This window comes from Mustela nivalis (genome assembly GCF_964662115.1).
Source record: "Mustela nivalis genome assembly, chromosome: 10".
Lineage (NCBI taxonomy): Eukaryota > Metazoa > Chordata > Mammalia > Carnivora > Mustelidae > Mustela > Mustela nivalis.
The window spans coordinates 6390490-6408669 of NC_139029.1; the positions used below are offsets into that span (position 1 = coordinate 6390490).

Consider the following 18180-nt stretch of genomic DNA (forward strand, 5'->3'; position numbering starts at 1 on the left):
TGCTTCTCCCGTTGGGCTGTCCCATCTTCTTGCAACAGCCCCTTTCCTAGGGCCACCATAGCAAAGTATTGCAGACCTGGAGGCTTGGAACAAGAATTGTATTCTCTCACAATTCTGGGGGGTCGAAGTCCAAAGTCAAGGTGTAGGCAGGGCTGTGCTTCTTCCGAAGGCTTCAGTGAAAACTCCTTGCCTCGTTCTGTTGGTTGCAGGCTGTCCTTCTTGTTTTTTGGCTTGTGGCCACACCACTCCAATGTCCTGTCTTTTAATGGCCTTCCCTCTGTGTGTGTCTGTGCTCAAGTTTCCCTCTTCTTGCTAGGACACCAGTTATTGGACTAGGCACCACTCTAAGCCAGCATGACCCCATCTTAACTCCATGACGTCTGCAAAGACCCTGCTTCCCAGTGGAAATATCATTTATGGACTTCCCCCCCCCCCCAATCACCATCCCTTCCTCCCTTTAAAACAAAAGGTCAGAACAGGGACCTCATCAGTGCTGTTCATTCCCTTATCCCCAGAACCATCCCTAGGACCACGCCCCAGAACCATGCTGGTAGGTAGTAGGTACTAGTTAATTCCACTAGTTAAACGACTGAATGGGTGAAAAAATATTTTGTGTCGGGAATGTCAGATGCAAAATAAAACTCCAGTTCTATTGGTTGATTGATTGATTTACTTTTAACTAATCTCTGTACCCAATGTGAGGCTCGAACTTACAACCCCGAAATCAAGGGGGAATGCTCCTTTGACGGAGCCAGCGTGGCACCCCTTGAGTTCTAGAGAACATTTACTATAACATTACTCTTTCACCATAACCAGCTCTAGCTGTCTCTTTGCTTCTCCCGGCACCCTGAGCAAAACTTTAAAAATCCCTAAGCCTATTTTTTTACTAAAATTTTACCAAGAAGTTTTTATAGAACATTCTGGACATACATGATCGATAACATCCACAAGACATAGTACCACCTGTGAACCCCTATAGGATCTCTGGCTCTCTACACCTCTTTTCCATACCAGCAGGCCATCACTGTTCTGAATTTTGCATTTATTATCCTCAGATATTTCTTAATTTTTTTTTTTTTTGGTGCACTGTTAATATGACATTGCTTTTGCCTGCCTGAACACGTTGTAAGTATGAGTAATTTCCTCCAGCTGATTGCCTCTTTTTTAGCAGTCGTCATTGATTACGTTGCTTTTACGTATCAGTTCAGCCTGTGTTTATTTAGGGCCTGTGGCAGGCTGGGCCCAGTGCTAGGTCATGGAAATGCAAAGACGAGCGAGTGAGGCTCAGTTTCTTTCTTGGAAGAGCTTACCATCCAGTACCGGAGAAGGTGTTCTTTCATTTTCTTTTAAGAATCTCTGCTCAATCAATTCCCGGGAGGACAAACGGGTTTTTAGTTCCTTCCCATGCCCCGCCCGGCCCCCAACCTTAGATTGGTTCATGATTGCCCAGCCTTCGGAAATTCTTAATCCCCTTGAACGATTTTTATTTTACAGTCTTCTTTTGAAATTATACTTCTCTTCCTTCTGTTCCCTTTGATGTCCACCCTTCTGACATCGTGCATATAGCCTTCCTGGATGTCCTGACCTCTTCAAAGATGTGGCCAATCTTGCACAAGAGTTCTTCAGTGAATCCTTTATCAGCTGGTTTTATCTTAACAGAGTTCTTAGATCTAGTGGAGGGAGTTCTTTGGATGCCTTTTTTACCCTCTGGAGCTGGAGTTCCCTTTTTTTTTTTTTTTTTTAAAGATTTTTATTTATTTATTTGACAGAGCAGGAGCACACAAGCAGGGGGAGTGGCAGACAGAGAGGGAGAAGCAGGCTTCCCACTGAGCAGGGAGCCTGATGCAGGGCTTGATCCCAAGATCCTGGGATCATGACCTGAGCCGAAGGCAGATGCTTAACTATCTGAGCCACTCAGGCGCCCTCGAGCTGGAGTTCTTAAGACTGTTGTCTTTTTTCTTTCTTTTTTTAAATTAATGTATAATTGTTTGTTTCAGGGGTGCAGGTCTGTGAATCATCAGTCTTACACAATTCACAGCATTCAGCATAGCACATAGTCTCTGCAGCCTCCATCACCAGCCCTCCCGCCTCCCTCCCCTCCAGCAAACCTCAGTTTGTTCCCTGAGATTAAAAGTCTCTTACACGGTTTGTCTCCCTCCCTGGTCTTTTCATGAGCTCTTCTGGCAAACCGGTGAACCTTGGGTCGGCACCTCAAAGTATATTTTTAAATGCAGATAATAAAACACAAGATTACAGAGGAAACTAGTTATATAGAAATATAGTGATCACAATATTTTTAAAGATTGTGACATAGTAATTTATGTGCTTCTGTGTTAAATGCTTTAAATAAAAGATCTAGCAGCTAATCAAACAGCTACTATAATTTTGACCCCCTGAATTCTGTTTCCATCTGCTGTGACGAGCCTCTGCTCTGGGAGCAGAAGTGAACGGAGGGGCCTGTTTGGATGAGACAGAAGCCAAATGATATGTTTGGCCTCTGGGCTGGTTCCAGGGTTTGGATTAGAAACACAGAGGCCATTTCCTCCGTCTGCCTGCTAGTCTTTAATATACTTAATAATAATTTAACCTAAATTCTTGTGTTTGAAAATGGTTTTTGTCCTGCTTCCATTTGTGCATTTGGACACTTGTTTAATGCCTTCTGTGTGCTAGGCACTGGGTTAGGAGCCAGGACTGCCAGCCAAGATGGGGACGTGTCAGAGGGTCCCTCGTCCGGCAGGAGGGGACGTCCTCACGGAGGCTCGCACACCACCCCTGACACTGCCCGCCCTCAGTGGTCTCTGTCTGCCCCAGACTCCCGCCTGTGGTGGTCAACTCTGGGAGAATTTTCCCCCAAGGATTTATCTGATTGAAAATTCTGCCTTAAAAACAACACCACCACAGGATTATTACTTCTGAAAGTAGGGAACTTCCTTCCATATCCCGTTACAATTATTATTCTAAACCCCCCAGATTGGTTCGAGGTGCTTTATGATCTGTTTTACATTTCGTTTTTTATCAGTTGTTATCAGTGATCTACTGAACCTGTAAATTCATGCAGCCTTCATTTACTACCTGTTTATTTAAACCCTCTCATGTGTCTGATTCTGTGCTAGGTCACATCGCTTCTGGTCTAGTGAGAGAAGACAGACGATTTTTAAGAACTATAAAATCTGTCAGGTGGTGAGAATTATTGTGGAGAAACTAGAGAGTTATGTTGCCAAGGGAGGAAGGTGTTGCTATTTTCAGTTAGAGAGTTGACAGTAGGCCTCATTAAGAAGATGACATTTCGAAAGAAGCCTGAATAAAGCTGGGGAGCAGACCAAGTGGTTATCTATTGAGCGTTCTTTCCTGACAGAAGGAACAACAAATGCAAAGGTCCTGGGGCAGAAATGGGCTTGGTGGTGATTGATGTAAGGCTTGGGATGGCACAGTCATCTTCAGTTCCTCTCAACTTCCTCCTCCAGTTCTGATACAGAACATATTATTAAATAACAGTACATTGGTAGAAATTCCAACAAAATCACACTTTTATTAATTGTCTTTGGCAAAGAATGCTGTTAGCAATGATAGAACCTTTCATCCTATCCTTGATTGCCAGTCTGGTATTTAAATCATTTTTTTCCCCTCCTTCTTCAGAAAGAAGCCCTATTGTTTCTGTTCAGTCTACAGCTTGGGAGAGGGCAGTGAAGAGGGCTTGAGGGTGAGTCAAAAGGAAACTGGAGGCAGAGGCTCAGGCAGAAGTTCAAGGCCAGTGGGCTGCCGTGAGACCCCTGCAGACTGCCTGGCTCCGGAGGCTCCTGGTGGTGGTTGAAATCCTTTTCGCTTTCATTGTAACAGGTGTATCCTTTACTGGCATGGATAGCTCATCTCACTGGAGCGGCTTTTTGGTCACCCAAGGGGGGATATTTTAGATGTAATTTGGCCACCGATGGGGGCAGAATGTTCTCTGCATTGGGCTGGCTTTGTTATTATAATGGGCTGCATTATGTAGCATTATTCCTAGGGTCATGATCCTTACTTTGTGAGTCTGGAAAAAGTGCTGACAGCTTGTCAGTAGCACTGGGAAACAACTTCCTGTTTCAGCTTGGGATCGGTCCCTCTCTTCTCCTTCTCTGTCCCCATTTAGGCTAACCTGGTCCTTGAACTTCTGTTGCATCAGACTCCAAACTACCCACTAGCCCTCCGCCCACACGGTGGGACACGAACATTATGGCGCTCCCGCTTTCCCTGCTTACGTCAGGCTTGCAAGTCTAGGGAGGGCACAGAGGTCAATCGTGTGAGAGTGGGTTCCATAAAATGTGCTTCCTGTCTCGGGGAATTTCTGGCCTACTTGGAGAGATCAGACACGTCACCTGCTCAGAAGTCTTGTCTCCATGTTTGCAACTACAGTGTAGTCCGGGAGCTTTCAGGGTCCTCTGTGATCAAGCCCCCCTTCATTTAACTCCATGTTCTGTTTTCAGAGCATTTCTGCTCCTATTTTCGTCATCATCACAGTGGAGACACGGAGAACCCTTAGGAATTGTGCTGCACGAGCCATTCTGAGTTTCATGTGCATTTATCTTGTTTTCCTGACTAGATGGAGCTGTCTTCTGTTTTCCCTTCTCTCTGCTGAGCTCATAGTAGGTATGTGTCCAGGAAGTCATTCTCTGGTTTTGGTTTGGGAATAGGCTGGCACTTTTTCTCACCATCTGTCTCCAGTCCCCCAATTGGAGGCTGAGGGAGTGCGTTTAAGAAAAATTAATGTTTTGACATACACCCTTCTAAGACTGAACCATGAAAAAAATAGAAAATCTGAATAGACTGATTACTAGTAAAGAGATTGAATCATTAATCAAAAATCTCCAACAAACAGAAGTCCAGAACCAGACGGCTTCACTGGTGAATTCAAAGCATTAATACTGATCCATCTCAAAGTCTCCCCCAACCACAAAAAAAAAGAGGGGCCACCTGGGTGGCTCAGTCGGTTAAGCCACTGCCTTCGGCTCCAGTCATGATCCCAGGGTGCTGGGATCGAGTCCTGCATCAGGCTCCTTGCTCCTTGCCTGCTTCTCTCTCTGCCTCTGCCTGCCACTCTGCCTACTTGTGCGTGCTCGCTCTCTCTCTCTCTCTCTCTCTCTCTGACAAATAAAGAAATAAATAAAATCTTTAATTTAAAAAAAAAAAGGAGGGAACATTTCCAAACTCAATTTTATGAAGCCAGCCACTACCCTGGTGCCAAAATCAGAAAAGGACACCACAGGAAAAGAAAATTGTAGACCATGCACCTGGGTGGCTCAGTAGGTTAAGCCACTGCTGCCTTCGGCTCAGGTCATGATCCTGGAGTCCCGGGATCGAGTCCCGAATCGGGCTCCCAGCTCTGCAGGGAGTCCGCTTCTCCCTCTGACCTTCTCTTCTCTCGTGCACTCTCTCTCTCTCTCCCTCTCAAATAAATAAAATCTTTAATAAAAGAAAAGAAAATTGTAGACCAGTATCCCCAGTGAATATACATGCAAAAATCCTTGACGAAATATTAGCTGACCAAAATCAACGGTACATTAAAGGAACATCCGTACTCTGTCATCACGTGGGGGTTTATTTTAGGGAACCAGTGAAGGCTCACTGTCGGCACACCAGTCAGGGTGATGGACCACTTAGCAAAACGAAGGGTAAAAATCATGAGCTTTTAGAATAAGTGCTCAATGTCCATGTATGGGAAAAACTCCCAACGGAAATGGGTATAGAGGAAGTGGACTTCAACATAATAAAAGCTGTGTACAGTAAGTCCACAGCTAATGTTCCACCCGCTGGTGAAAAGCCAAAAGCTGCTTCTCCAAGATTATGAACAAAAGAAGGTCCCCACTTGTTGCTGCTTTTATTCAGTATAGTTTTGGAAGTCTGTCCTACAAGAGCAATTAGGCACCAAAAAAAAAAAAAAAAAAAAAAAAAATCCAAATTGGAAAGAAAGAAGTAGAACTGTCACTATTTTCAGATTTGAAGATGACTTGATACTGTATGTATAAAGCCCTAATGACTCCACTAAAATACTGTTAGAACTGGTAAATGAAATCAGGAAGGTTGTAGGATATAAAATTAATATACAAAAATTTCTTGATTTTGGGTGCCTCAGTGGCTTAGTGGGTTAAGCCTCTGCTTTTGGCTCAGGTCATGATCTCAGGGTCCTGGGATTGAGCCTCACATTGGGCTCTTTGCTCAGCAGGGAGCCTGCCCCCCCCCCCGCCTGCCTCCCTGCCTGCCTCTCTGCCTACTTGTGATCTCTTTTTCTATCAAATAAATAAAATCTCAAAAAAAATTCTTGGTGTTTTTTTTTTGTTTTTTGTTTTGTTTTTTGTTTTTGAGAAAGAGCACACAAGCAGGGGGGAGGGGCAAAAGGAGAGGGAGAAGTACCCCTGCTAAGCGGGGAGCCCAACATGGGGATCAATCCCTCAGGGATCATGACCTGAGCTGAAGGCAGATGCTTAACAGAGTGAGCCACCCAGGTGCTCCAACAAAAATCTCTTGTGTTTCTATACAGTTATAACAAACTGTGGGGAAAAAGGAATAAAATAATCCCATTTACAGTTGTATCAAAAAGAAGAAAATACTGAGGAATAAATTTAACCAAGGAGGTGGGAGATATGTACACGGAAAACTACAAGATATTGATGACAGAATTTAAAGAAGACATAAATAAATGGGATGATCTGTGGTCATGGATTAGAAGAATCAATACTGATAAAATGTCCATACTAAGCTAAAGCAATCTAGATTCAATGCAGTCCCTGTGAAAATTTCAATGTCATTTTTCACAGGACAAAGAATCCTAAAATTTGTAGGGAACCACAGAAGGCCAGAACAATCCTGAGGAGGAAGAACAAAGCTGGAGGCATCACATTCCCTGGTTTCAAACTCTTATAAAGCCATAGTTATCAGAGTCATATGGCCTGGCATAAGGACATTCACATAGATCAGTGGAACAGAACAGAGAGCCCAGAAATAGACCTGTCTGTATATGGTCAGTTAATTTACAGTAAAGGAGCCAAGAATGTACAATGGGGAAAGGACAGTCTCTTCAGTAAACCGTGCTGGGAAAACCGGACACCCACACGTGAAAGAATGAGACTGAACTGTCTTACACCATACATGAAAACGCAAAATGGACAAAGACTTGACTGTAAGACGAGAAACCATGAAACTCCAAGCAGAAAACATAGGCGGTAAGTTCGTTGATGTCAGTCCTGGTGATGGTTTTTTGGATTTGACTCCAAAAGCAAGCAACAAAGGCAAAAATGAACACGTGGGACCACATCAAAGTAAAAAGCTTTTGCAGAGCAAAGGAAATCATTAACAAAATGAAAAGACAACCTAGAGAATGAGAGAAAATATTTGTGAATTATGTATCTCATAAGCAGTTAATATTTAAAATATATGAAGAACAAGACCTAATTGTGAGACCTGAAACCATAAAAATCTTTGGGATTTGGGGCGCCTGGGTGGCTCAGTTGTTAAGTGGCTGCCTTCAGCTCAAGTCATGATCCCAGGGTTCTGGAATCGAGCCCTGAATCGGGCTCCCTGCTCAGCAGGAAGCCTGCTTCTCCTCCTCCTCCCACTCCCTCTGCTGTGTTCCTTCTCTCACTGTGTCTCCCTCTGTCAAATAAATAAATAAAATCTTTTTAAAAAAAATATTTGGGGTACTTCTGTTAACTAAAGAGGAGTCTCCTTTGGTCTCAGACAGTTTGTTAGTCTTTCTGTGGTTTTTCTTATCTTGACAGCTTTGAAGAGCTTTGTAGAATTTTCTCTTAATTTGGCTTTGTCTGAATTAGACTGGGGTTTGAGGTTTTGAGGGAGGAAAATCACACATGCCAAGGGCCCTCTCATCACTTCCTGTCTGCGTGCCCACTGTCCATACCGCACCCCTGGTGGTGGTCACCTTTACCACCTGGTTAAGCTGGTGATTTTGAGGTCTCTCCACCGTAAAGTTAATGACTTTTTTTCCCTTTCCAGACTCAATACTTCGAAATCGAGTTCCTAAATCCAGCCCACCCCACTCAGGCAGTGAGAATTAAGCTTTACCTTTTGGAATGGGGAATGTCTGCATGGAGATGTGTTAGGTGGAATTCTTCTGTAAGGGACATTTGTCTCTTTTCGTTACTTACAGCAGTAAGAACTCATGTGTGTTTATTTTGTATTTTGAGTTTTAATTCAAATTGCTGTATTTCTTTTTGCATTATTATTTTACACAATTGTTCTAGTGTTGGCCATTGGGAGCTCTTTTGGGTTGACTCCTCTGTCTGACATACTTATCTTTTCATTTTTTTGAATTTTTAAGTTTTTTTGAGTTTTTTTTTAAGTTTTTTTGAAAACTTATCTTTTCATTTCTTCGGCGCTGTAAGATGCTACAGGCTCTACCTGTTTTTTCTTGCACTAGCCCTCCACTCAACCAGTTCTCTAAGGAGCGGTCAAGGTCTTTTGATTCTTTGCATGATTCACCCTTTTGATATGAAGGAAGGGAAACTATCTCATAAATAAGAAGATTAGGGGCGCCTGGGTGGCTCAGTGGGTTAAAGCCTCTGCTTTTGGCTCAGGTCATGATCCCAGGGTCCTGGGATCGAGCCCCACATCTGGCTCTCTGCTCCGCGGGGAGCCTGCTTCCTCCTCTCTCCCTGCCTGCCTTTCTTGCCTACTTGTGACCTCTGTCTGTCAAATAAATAAATAAAATATTAAAAAAAAATAAATAAGATTAAATCATTTTTCTAATTTGTGTCATTGGTTTTCTTAATATTTTAGGTACCACTGTATTTCTTTGCAGGTTTGAAATGTTCTTCTATTTGTGTTAATTCACAAGAACAAAATGTGTTCACTAGGAAGTGAGCTGCTGACTGAATGTATCCGTCGGCTTCATGGAGTAGGATATGCTCATTAGAATCACTTCTGAGGGCTCACGTTTGGTATTGGCCAGGTGAACTACGAGCGCACTTTGTGTTTTCTGGGAACGTTAGTTAACCTTTCAGCTTAGTTCATGGTCAAGATCTGTGTAATTAGCCTTAGAATTTTGATTAGTAGTAGAAAGATGGGTCTTTTTATAACACTAATATCTTTTTAAGGTTTTGCTTTTGAAATTGTAGAATACATGAAACATATAGCTTTGGTGTAAAATAGCTGTGATCACAGAAGTGTTCCGCAGTTTGGGATGGCGGAAATAGCATTTTCTTTGGAGTCAAGAGACATGTATTTTAATCTTGCCTCTGTTTTTAACTTGCTAATAAGGGAAATTCTTAGACTTCATAGATCTCAGTATTCTCATCTGTAAAGGAGAAGAGGATTGGCCAAGACCTTTAAAGTCACCCCCCACCACACATACAACTTTTTAACAGCTTTATTGGGGTTTAAGGTTCCATTTGGCAATTCTGTTTCTTTTTATACTAGAATTTAGCAAGCCACTGTGTGTGTGTGTGTGTGTGTGTGTGTGTGTATGTGTGTAAAATACTAGACTAGATCTAGTGTTACAGCTTAAATAGGCATTTGGTTTGGTTTATACCTGAAAGGGAATAGCATTCAGGAAAATTCTGTGGTACTGGGAGGAAAATCTTAGAGATTTAAAACCCTCCTTATTATTTCCTTTAAAATTATGGCCTTCCCACACAGAATGTATAATTTTCCTTTAACAAGCTCTTATTAGTGATAAAAGTTTGGACAGCGGCCATCCTGAAAGTTTGTCTTCTATTAAGCAGACGTGGCTTTCTCCATTCTTTGTTACATACACCCTCACTGTTTGAAGACTTGTTTTTATTTTTTCTTTTTTAGATTTTATTTATTTATTTATTTGACAGAGAGAGACAGCAAGAGAGGGAACACAAGCAGGGGGAGTGGGAGAGGGAGAAGCAGGGCTCTGCCGAGCAGGGAGCCCAATGCAGGGCTCGATCTCAGAACCCTGGGATCATGATCTGAGCCAAAGGCAGGCGCTTAACGACTGAGCCACCCAGGCACCCTGAAGACTCATTTTTAAATTGGTAATGCACAGCATTTCTCATCTTGTAAAGGGGGATTGGAGGAGATTATGTCTGTTTTAATTCTTTAATACCTGCCTTTATGGAGATGAAGTGGGGGAAAATCTCTGTTCCTTGAAATTTGGCTTCCTGACAACAGTTTCCCAAGTAGGAGCTGGAGAGAGGGCGCGCTTTGGAAACAGTGATATTTTATGCTGTTGCTTTGATTAGGTTTTAGCCACAATATTTAATTTATATTGATTCTAAATAAACTCAAAGACACCATCCATTTTTTTAAGTTTAAGAAAGCAGAGAGGTCACTCCAGATTCTAGATGGGATTGAGGAAGACTGTGATACATACTAAATTCCAGGGAGAATTGCCCCACTAAAGATCACATGGAGGGTTCAGGAAAAAAGAATTCTGATGATATCCTTGATGTTTTATTAAAATACTACAAACACAGGGGCGCCTGGGTGGTTAAAGCCTCTGCCTTCGGCTCAGGTCATGATCCCAGGGTCCTGGGATCTAGCCCTGTATCGGGCTCTCTGCTCAGCAGGGAGCCTGCTTCCTCCTCTCTCTGCCTGACTCTCTGCCTACCTGTGATCTCTGTCTGTCAAATAAATAAATAAATAATCTTTTAAAAAAATATTACAACCACAGTATTCTGTACTGTCTGGTGTACTCTGGGATTGTATTACTGCAGGATCATTGTATTTGTAGTGTAGTTTAGTATGCTGTGTTACAAATACAGGTTTTTTTAAACAACTTACTCTATTTAATTTTAAAACTGGTTTTACAAGGTAGAAGTTTTAAAGTTGCTTAATTGCTATTCCATAAAAATTGTTGAACTTTATTATTATTGACTAATTTTATTTACAGCTGGGTGGGACTCAGTTGGTTAAGCATCCAATCCTTGGTTTCAGGTCAGGTTATGAGCTCAAGGTTGTGAGATGGAGTCCCACGCTGGGTTCAGTGTGGAGTCAACTTGCGCTTCTCTCTCTCTCTTTCTCCCCCTGCCCCCCCACCCCCCACCCCCGCTCACGCTCGCTCACTCATGTGCACACTCTCTCTCTGTAAAGAAATAAATTCTTTAAAAAAAATTGTTAGACCTTTCATCGTACTAGGTAAAATAATACTCTCCTAAGGACCTTATTGAGGCTGTATTATTTATTCCTTCAGTAAATAGTTATTGAGAACTTACTTTGGGTTACATTCTTGAATTTGGGAATTGAAAGTTTTTCTGTCTTCTCCAGGTTTATTTCTGAGTTTCTGCCACGTTAGGTATTTTCTGTATTCTCCTTGAATCTATTTCAGAATAGAGGATTTAGTTTCTCTTTTCTTGCATGAGTCTTGCAGAGGCTTTAACAAACAGAAACGTGTTAAAACCCACTATCAGGAATGGATGAGTGTTTGCTGATACTCTTCAATAAGAGACAGAAAGGGCCGCAAGTCTACTTTCTTGTAATTCTGGGAGTGTTCAAGTTTATTCGCTGGGTTCTTGTTTCAGCTACAAATGGTAATTCAAGTTGCTGTTGTTGTGTTTTTTGTTTTTGTTTTTAATGTCTCATTTTAAAATTTAAATTCAGTTAATTAACATATAATGTGTTATTAGTATATATTTTTTAAAGTACTTAACAAATGCCTGGGTAAAACGTTGTTTTTTCGTGGAAAGGTATTTGTGGAGTTGGAGTATTTTTTTAATTCTATGAGAAAAACATGGTTTCAAAGACATGGGTAAGAAACAATCTGGCCTGTACTCACGGCTGTTATTCTCTATACTCTAGGCTCTGCGAAGGCAAGGACAGTGTCAGGGCTTTTATTTTCCCCAAACCATCATCTGATGAGATGTTCAGTCAACAAATGAGTTGATCTGTATTTAAGGACATTGCTTAGATTGGCTCTGTTGGCATGTTTTCAACATTTTGTTGTAAAAATCTTAAGCCTAAACCAAAGGTGAAAGAATTTTGCAATGAACACCTGCATATACACCAAAGATCCTACATTAACATTTTGGTGTTTTTGCTGTGGCACACATCTATCCATCTGTATATTTCTACAGCCATTTATTAATTTTCCTTATTTTTGGTGCATTTCAAGGATTTTTCTGGACCGCCACAGAAGCTAATTTGTATCAGGGCTATGTTTGAATTGGTGAAAGAGAAAGTGATGAGGAGTCGGGTTTGGCTCTCAGATGTAGCTGTGTCACTGACCTCGTATGACATACATGGATAAAACTATGATTTCTTGCTAATGTTTCCGTGATTTTAATATTAAACATTGAGCATGATCTCCCGATGGAGATTCTTTATCTGCTGACTGTCGTGATGGTAGGAGTGCTGATTGTGTTTGTTTACTGTCGCCATTACAGATGGCTCTAATGTTACTTCGCGGGAAACTTAACTTTTCATGTCTTTTTCGGCCAGGAGTAGCGCATCGAAGCCAGAGCAGTGAAGGAGTCAGTTCTCTGAGCAGCTCGCCCTCCAATAGCCTTGAAACCCAGTCTCAGTCTCTCTCACGTTCCCAGAGCATGGATATCGATGGCGTCTCTTGTGAAAAAAGGTAAAGTCAGCCATTTTCCAGTAAGCGGTTGGGTTTACGGAAAGGGAGAGATTCAGTCACTTTGGTCTCTAGTCCGCTAGTCCCAAGCGCCAGCCCAGAGATTGTGCCAGTCCTTAGCAAATGAGTGCGAGATCTGTGAGGTTTATAGGTCTTTGTATTATTCTGAAATAGTCTTTATGGAAGTGTTTCTGGTTTTGGCATTGAAATGTCTTTTATGAAATAGTGGTATAAGTGGTAAAAATAAAAATTATTTTAAATTTTTTCTAATGTCCGTATTTTGTACACACTATGTTGGCAGGCGTATGTCAGTCTCTAAAAATTTCTTCAAAGTTTTACTGACTAGTGAAATTTTTAAGTTTCGAAGGGTACAGACAGGTAAGCCACATGCCTTAGGAGCTCCATAAGGGTCAGGATGTCCTAGAATAGGGTCTGTCTCTGCTGTCACAGTGCCACGAGTGGGTGACAGAGTGGCTGGGTACTGAGTCCTTTATTGCCAGAGCAATAAGGCCAGAGCCCCCCACCTCCCACCCCAGGACCCAGCTCCTCTGCCCTGAAGCAGCTCCCACAGTTCATGTCAGTGGACCGACAAATACTGTTTTCTATGTGTGTTATGACGTGGAAAAGGTTAAGAAGCAGTGACATAGAGCTTTGGCACTTGGTAAGCTTGAGTTGAGGAACCAGATCAGAGATCACCTTACATTAGGTAAGAATTCAGAAAGGACTGCATTCCCAGGAAAAAGATCAAGTAGGAAAAAATCCAATCCCACAGAGTAAAAACAATCGTGTTCTTATTACCGCAGCTCTGAGCTGATAAATTGTTACAAAGCCAAGTCATCTCTGCAGTTTCATGGCCAGTGGGTGACTTCACTGGGTCGAGCACCTAGATTTATGCTCTTGCTATAGTCTGAAAAGCCTCAAGCTGAGAACTACTGTCATATACAGTGGAGCCAGGCCTATGCTGTCTGAAAGGCACCTAGCAGAAGCAAACATAAATCATCCATGTCTTCAGAGAATTTCCTTAGAAAAATTGCCAAGAAGTGTGAGCTCATGGTCAGAAATCACAGAATGCGCCAGATAAAAGCCAGCATGATTAAGGGACCCAGAGCAGAAATGACAGAAGTATTCACCTGGAGATTTTTGGGGTTTGGAATTACTAGGTGTGGAATACAAAACACACGTGTTTAAATAAATTACAGAGAGAATTGAAAACATGAATAAGGGGAAAGCAACCATAAAAACAACCAAGCACAGCTGAAAAAGAATCATGTCGAATCTCTAGAAATGAAAAGATCACTCAGATTGAAAACCTGATACAAGAGTTAGACATAGCTAGATTAGACATAGCTAGAGAATTAATGTACCGACCGGTATAGCTGAAGAAATTACCCAGAGTGTGCCACAAAGAGAAAATGGTGAAACCTGTGCAGTGTATTTAGAGACATAATGGACACACAGCCAAGATAGACCTCATGGAAATTCAGAAGGAGAGAGTAGGGAGACTTAGAGCAACTCCCCACACCCCGCTTTATTCTATGCTTTTTTCCCTCTCTTGGTTGGGAAGTCATTTTCAAAAAGATAAATGGCTACGAATTTTTCTAGAGTTGATAAATGATATGACTTCTCTGATTCAAAAGGCCCAGAAACTCCCATGCTGATTAAACCAAGGGAAGCTCATATCTGAACATTTTGTAGTAAAATTTCCAAACATTGAAGACAAAAGAGCTTTAAAGCAGTCAGAGAGAGCAAAGAGTTGAGCGACCAAGGAATGATCGATGTCTGAATGACAGAGGTCACATGGAGGCATAATAGTATCCGAATGCTGAAAAGTAAATCAGCTGCCCGCTGGGACTTGTGTGCCCTCGTGCACCTGTCTTTCAGGCGCAAGGGTGAAATAAAGACATTTATCGATTCAAAAGAAAAACAAGTGCACAAACAAAAACAACCTGATAGTCTGCCCCCAGAAGAGCCCAGCTTTTAGCAGGTGTAGTTGAAGAGGAAGGAGAGCGGTCCCAGGACTGACATCTGCGATGCAAGCTGGAACGCCAAATGCGGGAAATAAATGTGAATCTAAACAAAGACTGGCAGTGTAAGACACGAGCCACAGTGCAGAGAATGACACTGGGGGAGAGAAGGAAAACAGTGAGTTAGATGGAACTTGCTGCACAGCATAGCTGGGAAGCCACCTTGAGCGGGGTGGTTAGAACAAGCTATGAGGTCCCCGGGCACTTAGGAGAGGGGTAGGAGAGGGGTGAAGATACTTGGCCAACTTTTACATTTTGATGAAAGGATACTTGGTAAAACTTCAAGGGTAGCCGCTAAAAGAATGGGAATGGAGTAGGTCTTCCAAACCAGTCAAGGGAAAATATGGAATGGGAGTTGGGAGCTCAGGAGAATTTAAGTCAATTCAAAAGGACACAAGTTTTAAAAACACAAGGTTTTAAAAAGGGACAAATAAATAGAAGATCGAAAGAAATGAAAATTGGTCAGTCATCATAATGCATCACAGTGAAAAGGCTTAGATTGGGGTAAAAACAAAACAGAACTCAGCTGTATCCTTGTTTACAGAAGGCACACTTGAAACATTAGGTTAGATCTTCAACCTTTCACTGAAAGCGAAAGAAAGGGCAAAGCCAATCCCACACAGATACTAAACAAGAGAAGACTGGGGTAAACATATTCATAGATTAGATTTTAAGGCACAAAGTATATTAGAAATAAGCACTGTGTACTGTTTAACAGTTTCCAAAATATATGCACTTGGTAAGACGACAGCAGCAGCACTAAAGCACATGACAGTAAAACTAGGAGAAAGCAACACATAATCAGAATGGGAGATGTTAACATTCCTTTCATCCATCAATAAATCAGAAAGAATGAGCATCAGTAAGCATATGAACAAATTAAACCGCACAGCTAAAAGCTTGATGTAATTGACAGATACAGAACTTGGCACTGTACAGTTGGAGAACACACATTCTTCCCTAATCCCCAACGACCGGAGAGTTTCTGTGGGATGCGTTACATAGATCATGTTTTCTGACGAGGACATTAAATTAGGTAATTAATAGAAGGAAAAATCCTAAAAATTTCCTCATACAGTTGGCAGTTTTTAAAACAGAGCATGCTTCTAAATACAGATCAAAGAAGAAATCATAATGGGAATTTGAAAGGATCTAGAACTGAACAGTAAGAGATATTCCGTGTTACGGACTGTATGTCGCAGCTAACGTCCTCGGAAGAAAATAGAAAGCTGTAATATATTATAAATGAAACGGAGAAAAAGAAAATATAAGTAAGTCTCAGAAATAAAAACCCTTTTCTGGGAAGACTCTTTCCCTGCATATGTGCATGGCCGACCCCTCTCTGATTTCTCCGGGAGGCTCACCCCATTTAAAATGGAAAGGCCTGCACCCTCAGTTGCCCTTTCCTTAATTTTTCCATAGCAGTTATCATTGTACGATATGTTTCACTTATTATGTTCATTGGTGTCTTTCTCCCTCTAACTAGAAGGTAAGCTCCATGACACAGGGGTCGTTTTGTCCCTTTTGTTGGTCCCTCGAGCTCTCTGACAGCTAGAACAATGCCTGCATAGAAAGGGGATCTCGGTCATGTTCGTTATTAAAAAAGAGAATTCTGTGAAAAAAATAGAAATGCACAACATGCAAGTAAACATGAAAATCTGGATGAAAATCAAATTCCTGGAAAAATGTTCTCCTAAAATTGATTCAAGAGGAAAGAGAAAACCTGAATGATCAAAAACCAATGAAATAAATCGAATCAGTATTTTTAAATTTTCCAAAGTAAGCTCCTCGCTCGTATAATCTTATGGGCAGATTCTGCCATTCTAGTTATACACAAATTTTTCCTGATAATCTTAAAAAATAGGGAATAGTTACCGACCCAATTTACAAAAGCTTGTAGGACCTTAATATCAAAACCAGTCAAGAATAATATAAAAGAAAAAAATTACATAGTAATCATGTTCATGAATGTACTTGCAAAAATCTTGAAATACTGACAAATCAAATATTACAGCACATAAACAGCAGACAAAGCTTCTGTGGGACTGGATGCCAGGATCGTGGTTACTGTGGGCTTGCTTGGTTGTGGAAGGGTCATCGGGTGCTCTTGGAGTGCTGGTAATGCTCTGTTTCTTGATGCGGGTGCTGATTACATCAGTATGTTTCTTTTGCGAAGCTTTATTCAGCCAAACACGCAACGTCACCTGTGGTTAGGTCCGTACGGATATTTCAGTTATAAGTTTAAAGTAATAACATAACATGAGCAACTTGGGTTTATCTCAAGCGTGCAAGGGTATAGCATTAGTGAATCTATGAATATCATTCTGCACTTTGTATATGGAAGAGAAAAGCCGTATAATCTTGGTAGTTGGAAAAGTTTTATAAAAGCCTCAGTCCGTGATAAGAATCTTCGCAGACAGGAAACAGAAAGGTGCCTCCTGAATTAGCGATATGGCAGAGACAGAGTTCAGTGAGTAGACGGGGACCAAGTGACTAGTTTTGTCCGGTAGACTGTGAGTGGAAGTGACATGTGTCACTTTTAGGTGAAGGCAGTTGAGCCGATTCCTCCTCCATCCCTCTCTTCTCTTGCTCCAGTGACCTTGGAGGCTGTGTATTGCAGATGGCATAGATTAAAGATGGAGTAAGGATGCTTCACTCTCACCAGACTTTGCGTAAGCAAGAAATAACCATTATAGTGTTAAGCCTCTAAGATTTCCAAGTGTGTGTGTGTAACCACAGCATAGCCTACCGTATTCTGACTAATATAAAGGACATCTCTCAAGAAACTACAGCATCTCTCAAGAAACTACAGCAACTCTCATAGTCTGGGGTGAGAAATTAGAAACACTCCCTTTAAAATCAGGAAAAAGAACAAAGGTGGCTGCTCACTCTTTTTATGTCTGATCGACACGGGGATCCTACCCAGTGCGATCAAATAAGGGTTAGAGTGGAAGAAATGAAGTAGTTACTATTTGGAGAAGAAATGGTTTTCTACCTAGTAAATCCTATGTGTAAGTAAATAAGTTGTTTCTCAGAGGTCTCAGAGTTGTATTACTATGGACTAGCAACAAGAAATTAGAAAATTTAATTTTTAAGAGGTACCATTCCCAATTTCATTTAAAAACATATGGTACCTAGGTATAAATTTAGCAAAAGAAGTGAAAGACTTGGAGAGAAAACAGTGAAAGTTTATTGAAAGACCAGGGGTGCCTGGGTGGCTCAGTCAGTTGAATGGCTGGCTCTTGATGTCTGCTCGGGTCTTGATCTCAGGGTTGTGAGTTCAGGCCCTGCACTGGGCTCCGTGCTAGGTGTGGACCCTGTGTAAAAGAAAAGATTTATTGAAAGACCTTGAAGAAGATCTAAAAACTTGGAGAGAGATGCTTATTATGGACTCAAGAATGTAATGAAATCCTTTCTCCCAGTTTGATCTCAAGAGTCCATAAAATTCTAGTGAAAATACCAACAGGATTTTTAAGAAATCTGTAAAGCTGATTCTTAAGTATGTGGGGATGAGCCAGAGGCCAAAAATGGCTGACTGTCCTGAAGTAGGAGAGTAAGGTGGAGACATTGACCCAGCAGATATCAAGATTGACTGTGAAGTATTAGAAGTAAGATAGAGTAGTTTTTGTTCGGGGA

The 18180-nt window shown here is 41.5% G+C and overlaps 1 protein-coding gene across 2 annotated transcripts in view; it reads left to right on the plus strand.

Moving 5' to 3' along the window:
- Positions 1-18180, plus strand: part of UBE4B (ubiquitination factor E4B) — a 122395-nt gene that overhangs the window by 44415 nt on the left and 59800 nt on the right. For both annotated transcript variants that reach the window (XM_082685376.1, XM_082685375.1), the window contains exon 3: positions 12388-12523. In XM_082685376.1, the coding sequence (XP_082541502.1) occupies positions 12388-12523 (136 nt within the window). The remainder of the gene's footprint in view (positions 1-12387; positions 12524-18180) is intronic.